Raw genomic sequence first — 7,978 nt, forward strand, 5'->3', positions numbered from 1 at the left:
GTCACAATGTCGAGGGAAGAACCTGGATTAGTTTGCTCTATCATGAACTTCAAAGAAGGTAAATTAGCGAAAGATTCTTTGTCGGTGCCGTATAACAACTCCAACGCCTTCTCTGTGCTTCTCCAAGCTTTTTTATACTTCACGTCCACCCCATAATTCTTCTGCATGTGAGCCATGATGTCTCTCGGCCTATACGGAGACAATGTGGGATCTCTGTATTTGTCCTTCATAAAACTCCCTATCAAAGTACAGGTGGCCTGAGGGTGCGTTCCATTTCTGAACTCCGTCGAACATGTATGAACAGAGTCGAATCTGAAAAGATCAGATGTTATGCCATATGTCAACGGCTAAATCGATAAATACGTCACTACTTACTTCTTAAGCCATTTTGCATATAACTAAACTTGTCCCTACTGACTACATACTTCGTACATATAGATAAATAAAAAAAATCATAAAAAAACCAAGTTTGTAAGTGGCAGAATTAATCACCTCCGAATCTGAAATATGCTCGTGTTCCTCATCCTAACTGCCCGAACAACCCAAGTGCACGTAGGATCGCGGCAAACCACATGGATATACGTTCTAGTAGAGCCTCTGGTCTAGTAACTGAAATGATTTTGAATCGTAAACAAGCTCAAATGCATTTGCAATGCTTTTCTGTTCACGTACATTCCTCCTTTATAAACAGTTGTTGGGGAATCGATATCAACCACTTCGACGGATCCTTCATCCATACTCGTTTCAAACTATACGCTTCAGAAGACGCACCAGATTCACCAGAATAAATGCTCTCACCCGATTCATCACCTTCATCGCTGCCGCGCTCATTACCCATCTCATGTAAGGCTGGAGTGGAGTCTTCTAGGAGTTGGTCTTCTCGAGGTGGTTCGACTGCAACTCGTTCTTGTGGAGGTGGGACTTCTGCTCCTCTGTCTTGTGGAGTTGGGAGTTCTGCAGGTTCAGCTGTTGCACAACCACTCTCGACTGTGTTCGGAGTTGAACCCACACGCGCAGTGTCATTTTCTTCGCCCAAAGGTAAAATATCCAAAACCAGGGAGAATTTCCTTGTATCCGATTTCTGTTTCCGAATGTGCAAATAACAAGCCAAACTCATGTCAGAGTCAATCGTTACAGGTTTTACCGCTCCTTCAGTTTCGTATTTAACATTCAACCTATATGTTTCTGGATTCAACTTCCCCTCTGAACCCATAAACAATAATTTCATAAAATCTTCGTAGTTTATCGTCGGCGGTATGAGCAATGCATGTGTAACACCGGCTTGGTAATAGTCATCTCTGAGCCATACACCGCTATGCTTGACGAACGTAAAAATATCTCATTTCATAACTGCACATCAAAAATCTGAAACACGACATGTCACTAAACGAATACATGCAGATTTCACTAATTAGGTAGCATGTCCCTAAGTCTTCAAATCATTGACTCAAGTATATATCACTAATCAAATAACAATGTCACTGCATCTTCAAATAGTTTCTTGTACATGTCACTAATAAACTTACATGTCATTACATCTTCAAATTATTCCCTCTTGTACATGTTATTAATATGTACTTATGTCACTAATCAATAAACATGTCACTAAACCTAAAACATTTAACTACTGGTACATGACAATGTCACTAATCAAGAAACATGTCAATAAACTAAAAACAAGTAACTACATGTACATGTCACTAATATACTATGATTTCACTAATCACCTACCCCGACACACTAAATCGTACACATGTCACTAATTACCTAACATGTCACTAATAAAGAAACACACAAAATCAATTATACGTGTCGTTCACCATAAATCTGCTACAGACCTGATCACTGAACTGCGCCCTCGACGGACCTGATCAATTATACGCCACGACTCGAAGTTTGCAGATCCTCGACCTAGGGGAACAGAGGTTTGCAGATTCAGAGGATACGACGACGGACCTGTTATGGCAGCGATGACTCCGATCGAGAAGGGAACCTAGAGTGAGAGAGAGAGAGAGAGATCCACAACAGCGATGATTCCGAGAGGAAGAGAGATGATTACGTGGACTGACAGAAAAATCGAACACTCGGAGCGAGAAGGGAAGCTGGGCTGGACTGCGAGAGAAAGAGATCCACCACCGAGACGTGATTCCGAGAGAGAAGGGAAGCTTTGCTAGACTGAGATGTGAGCTGAGAAAAAAATTGGGTGAGATAGGCTGAGTGAACGGGGTAAACAAAAAGAAAAGAGATAGGTTGCTAAGGGTATAATAGGTAAAAGTTTATTATCTCTCATTTGACTTAGGGTATGGTTTTTTTGACTACTCTTAGTTTGGTAAATATTTGAAAAAAATAGGAAATTGGAAATCTCCCTTAATTTAGTCTTAGATAAGGAAATCCCCCTTGTTATAATTCTACATAATTTCCAAAAAAAAAAAGATAAAAAAAAAAGAAGTTAATATAATTCTACATATATTGTATCTTTATATCTGAAATGGGCCTTTATTTTTCCACAAAATTATGAGGCCCTAGACCTTTGCCTAACTAACTTGCCTAATGCTTGGGCCGGGCTTGATTCTATCTTGCACTTTTTTGTTATTCGCGTTTGGTGTCGTTTGTTGTTTTAGTTATTGTTTATCGTAAAATGGCATTGATCGATTGTTCCTATTTTTAAAATGATAGGCTGTTACACCCCTTTAATGTTTACATATAAATTACATTAAAAATTGGAGTATAGATGCCTACCGCCTCTAAAATTATGGACAACCACCGTTTATCACTTTTTCTAGTTTTTAACTTCTTTTTTTCTTTTTCTTTTTTACCTCCAAAATTTACAAGTCTTGAACATTGTTTTTTACTTTTTACATATTAATTCCTAATTTATATTTCTGGCTCATTTCACAATAAAGGAGTAGCCAATAACCTTACAGCCCGGTAAGTCTTTTTTGTCTTTCATATGGTTCTTTGACAGACAATGATACATTTTATAGATACACCATGTAATTCAATGAAACGTTGCATTAGTAACTATCGATTAAAAGCGCATTCCCGCGTGTTTATGTTTAATTATTGTTTGTATTAAGTTCAGGCTTGTCTTGTTGATTTCTATTATGCAAAAAGTCACAAACACCTTGATACTCTTATGTACTTTTCAACAGGCTTTGCTTCGAGGCACAGACTTAGTTTCGGCTTCGAATTTCTATGGCTGGCCTGAGTTTCTCGAGCAATTAATTAAATTTTTTTCGTGGACACGACTGTTGAAGAGTACATGGTCTTTCTTTAAAGCTCTATTTGTACTCAATATTTAACCCAACATAAAACCAGTTTTTATTTATTTCCTGTTGCTAAATGCCTGAAAATATACAAGCTTGTTGTAGTAGGATTATTATCCTGTAGGAACAACTTTTTCCTTATTTGGATACTCAATACCTACAAATTCTGTCAAGGCTATAAACAATAAAATTATCTGGCTCTAGAGACCGGACAATGTGCCATTTAAAAAAAAAAAAAACCGGCTATATATTTTATCAAACTTATTATGTAGCAAGAACAATCCGGTTTTTCTGAAGATATATATATTTTTTTCTTCACAAATTTACTTCTGAATCCAAGGCGATTAACAATACACAATGACAATACGGAATTCCAAAAAAGAAGGTGTTTACAATAGGAGAAATTAATGAATTAAACCCGTGTCTAAGCCCACCAAGGATTCTCACCAGTTCTGAAGTCAGTCTCAACCCACGGCACGAAAACTACCTTCCCATCGTCGATGTCAGCATGTGCCAGCGCCAGAGACTGATATTCGGAAAGAAAAAAAAAAGCGAAAATTACTAACTATTGTTAATAATAGAGACAAAAGCAGAAAAATTCATTTGTATAGATTTATACAAATGATTATATTAGACACTTAAGCACAAATTACAAGGAAATTTGTTAAGCTTCAACATTGAAGACAAACTAAATTGGAGGCGGTACTTAATCAGTTTAATTATATTTGTTTAATACATATAAACAGTTGGGGAAAAAAAATGTGGGTCGCGCAAATAATTTGTTTAGTCCTTGCGTATAAGTAACTAAACAAATAAATCGGATTTCGAAAAGAAAAGCCAAAAAAAAAAACTTAAGGTTGATGGATGTCGGAAATTCGGGTTAGATTGTAACAAATTCAAAATTATGAATTCAAGACGGGACAACTTTACCAGAGGAGCCGGGCCACGAACAACTTTGCCTTGGAAGTTGTACTGAGAGCCGTGGCACGGGCAAAGGAATTTATTCTCCGCTTTGTTCCACGGAACGACACACCCGAGATGAGTGCAAACAGCGTTGATACCATACGTCGCGAGTGTCTTGTCGTTTTCCACCACCAAGTACGTCGGGTCGCCCTGCAATTTTTTAATTTTTTTTAATTTTTGTAATTTTTTTTTATTTTGTCACACCCTCAACAAAAGTTAAAATCATAAAGATGAAATGAGACTAATTATAAATTGTGTGAACCTTCAAGCCCTGAGTGAGTGTCCGGTCACCGGGACCGTGGGTCTTGAGCCATTCGGCGGCCAAGACGTCGTTTCCCAAAGCGTCCTTTGCCACGGTTCCTCCGCCATCGCCTCCTGATCTGATTTTTGTTTTTTTTCATAAATTTAATTAATTCCTAGGTCTAGTCTAGAGTATGAATAAAAAAAAGGACAACCATTGAGCAGAAGTACACTAATACTAACTTATGATTCATTATGCTAACATCATATTTTATAATTTTCATGCTACAAGGAACTTTAGTAAATCTAATAGAAAAATAATAAATTTGATATTCAAAATCTAATAAAATGTGCATAATCTACGGTATTATTACAAGCACAAACCTATTAACGAAAGATAAAAATAAAAATTTAAAATAAGAAATATTTTGATGTTAATCATCGACCTCAAATATCAATTTTTTTATCTGCTATTTTTTAATTAATTTTTTTCATTTTCCATACAAAAATAAAGCTCCTCCGTGTAATCAAAAGGGTATAAATTAGTAGAAATTCCTTTCTAATATTCAATAATAATAATAAAAAATGGGTATAAAAATCAATAAAGCAAATGCATATATATGTATATATATATATATATATATATATATATATATATATATATATATATATATATATATGCATCATCATAAAATCCCAGCACTGGCAGATATAGAATAGTATCATCACCTCATATATGACATCCAAAATTCAATACTAAATACTAATAATATTAACAATAGTAACATTCAATAAAAAAATAAAAAAATTGGTATTGAAATCAATGAAGCAAAAGGCACACACATATGCAACTAAAACAATCAATCGCATAAAAAAATGTGTTGGCATCATTAACCGAATTATAAAATCCCAGCAGGGGCAGATATATATATAGTGTTATCCAAAATTCAATAGTAATACTAATACTAATACAGAATAGTAATAAGGAATTAATGAAAAATGAAATGTAATTACCCGGGAGGAACGAAGAAGGTGGCGTAAGGGACGAGCATTGCGGCGGAAGGGAGAGAGATGGCACCCAAGAGCAGCAAGTTCAGGAGCTCCCTCTTTCCCATGTCCGGCACTTTGTCCGCCGGAATGCTCGTCGCCTGACACGTCACCACCATTCCCTTGCCTTTCCCGCCAAGCTTCACCATCTTCGCCTTTCCCGCCACAAACAGGCCATGGTGGCTTGCGTTTGAGCTAAACATCCCATTCTTGCTACAACCCAACTGCCAAAAAATAAAAAATAAAAAATAAAAATATTAATACATGTGTTGGTAATTATTTGATTTCTGATATGATGTATGTCTAGTCTACCTGAGAGGTTGCTGGGGAGAGAGTTGAGGTAGCCATTTTTTTTAGGTGAGACAAATCAACTTGACAATGGCAGATTGGAGTTTTTGGTGTATTGGGTTTGGGTGGTGAGACGAGAGAGGAGTAAGAGAGTGTGGAGAGAGAGAGAGGATAAGGCAAAAAGATAAGTGTTTGGTGGAAGATGGAGAGCTACACTGGGCCACAGGTTTTAGGATTTTTTTTTTTTTTTTTAGCTGCTTATGATTGTGTATACTATATTGTATGAAAGGGGGAAAATAATTATATATATATAATCCTAATCTATATACTTGTAAATTTGTAAAGTGAGTGGGAATTTTTTTTCCTTTTAAATGATTTATAATTTTTTTTTTATCTAACTTGAGAACAATAAAATTTAGAGGTTAGATTGATGTCCATTAAAAGTACAAAATTGTCAAAGGGGTTTTATTCTAGAAATAATTTTCATAATAATTATAATAATATAGTATTAATATTGAAATGATAATGAATTTCCAATTTTTTATAAAAAAAAAAATTTGTTAATATTTTTCAATATGACATTTATGCTAACGCTCGGTTTCGGGCTAAGGTGGGCACACCAGGTGCGAGTCCTTGGTTTTGGCGGGTCTGATCTCGTTTTTCGTTTTTTTTTAAACGAAAACTGTATTATTGATGATATTAATAAGGATTGAATACATAATTTGTTGGGATTTCTTCATCGAAACCCCTCTCACAAACAGAAAACGAAAATAAATAAATAGCAAAGAAAAGACACAAAAGATTTATAGTGGTTCACTTTCAATGAGAAAGCTACATCCACTTTGCTGCTACAAAAGTATAAACCCAATTGGGGAGATGTTTACAAGTACAAGTGTTTCTTGTGTTTTGGGATGATAAGAATACAACACATAGCACCATTTATATATACTAAGGAATTGTTTAAAGTTACTCTCCCTAAACGATGTGAGACTTTTTCCCATTCCTCAAATTAGGCTCCACCACTAACAATCTCCCACTTGGAGACTAATCTCATCACGCGTCTCCATCCTGCAGCGGCGACTCAACTCATCAGACGAGGAGTCCAACTGAGGTCGAGCACAACCTCAGTTTGTCATACAGCACAGACTTTGTAAACATGTCGGCGGGATTCTGACTCCCTGCGATCTTCTCAAGCACCAATACATCATCTTCCAACGCCGACTTGATGAAGTGGTATCTCAGCTGTATATGCTTCGTCCTCGCATGATACACTGGGATCTTCGCCAACTGAATGGCGCTCTGGCTGTCACTGTACAGCACACTCCCGTCATGGTCTTGATCCAACCCGCGCAGAAACTGCAGCCATATCATCTCCTTCGTGGCCTCGGTGATGGCCACATACTCCGCCTCGCAGCTCGATAAGGCGACAATCTTCTGCAATCTTGACACCCAGCAAATAGCCGTCCCTCCAAATGTGTAGACGTACCCGGACGTGCTCTTGCTGCTGTCGATGTCGCCCCCATTGTTAGCGTCGACGTAACCTTTAAGTCCCAGCTCGGACTTCCTGAATACCAACGTTGAACTCAAGCTGCCCTTCAAGTATCGGAGGATCCACTTCACAGCCTCCAAGTGCTCTCCCCCCAGATTACTCATAAACCTGCTCACAACTCCCACTGCATGAGCAATGTCCGGCCTCGTGCACACCATTGCGTGCATCAAGCTTCTGATGGCCGAAGCATAGAGGATCTTGTCCATGTACGCCAGCTCGTCCTCTGTCACTGGCGAATGTTGCTTGGACAATTTGAAGTGGCTGGCCAGCGGCATGCTGACCGACCTCGCGTCCTCCATGTTGAAGAGTTGGAGCACCTTCTTCACGTACTCCTCCTGTGAGAGCTCGATGCTCTCTCTCGTCCTCTTGATCCTCATCTCGAGAATCTACTTCGCGGCTCCTAGATCCTTCATCGCGAACTCTTCGGACAATCTCTTCTTCAGCTCGTCGATCTCGTGTAGGTTGACACCTACGATCATCATGTCGTCGACGTAGAGCAGAAGAATCACATAGGAGTCTTCAAGTCTCTTGAAGTAGCAGCAGTGGTCGGCCTCACACCTGTCGAACTCAGCTCGCTTCATGAAGTTATCAAACTTCTTGTACCACTGCCGTAGGGCTTGCTTCA

The 7,978-nt window shown here is 38.1% G+C and overlaps 1 protein-coding gene across 1 annotated transcript; it reads right to left on the minus strand.

Annotated features, from left to right (window-relative positions):
• Window positions 1-3,491: 3,491 nt before the first annotated feature.
• Window positions 3,492-6,009, minus strand: PETC (photosynthetic electron transfer C). Its single transcript, XM_089615686.1, has 5 exons — window positions 5,829-6,009; window positions 5,484-5,740; window positions 4,492-4,609; window positions 4,197-4,379; window positions 3,492-3,792 (listed from the first exon to the last, which is right to left on the minus strand). The coding sequence occupies exons 1-5, from the start codon at window positions 5,862-5,864 to the stop codon at window positions 3,691-3,693; spliced, it is 696 nt and encodes a 231-aa protein (XP_089471812.1). The 5' UTR covers window positions 5,865-6,009; the 3' UTR covers window positions 3,492-3,690.
• Window positions 6,010-7,978: the final 1,969 nt, after the last annotated feature.

The sequence above is a fragment of the Urtica dioica genome, chromosome 5, assembly GCF_054948205.1.
Source record: "Urtica dioica subsp. dioica isolate 48M chromosome 5, U.dioica_male_clone48M_v1_H2, whole genome shotgun sequence".
Taxonomy (NCBI): domain Eukaryota; kingdom Viridiplantae; phylum Streptophyta; class Magnoliopsida; order Rosales; family Urticaceae; genus Urtica; species Urtica dioica.

What these genes read in the sequence shown, in the direction of transcription:
- PETC (XM_089615686.1), bottom strand. Translation starts at nt 5,864, where the DNA reads ATGGCTACCTCAACTCTCTCCCCAGCAACCTCTCAG. An exon ending in ACCTTCTTCGTTCCTCCCGG is followed by an intron (nt 4,610 to 5,483) that starts GTAATTACATTT and finishes AACAAAAATCAG; the next exon opens with ATCAGGAGGCGATGGCGGAG. An exon ending in CACTCACTCAGGGCTTGAAG is followed by an intron (nt 4,380 to 4,491) that starts GTTCACACAATT and finishes AAAAAATTGCAG; the next exon opens with GGCGACCCGACGTACTTGGT.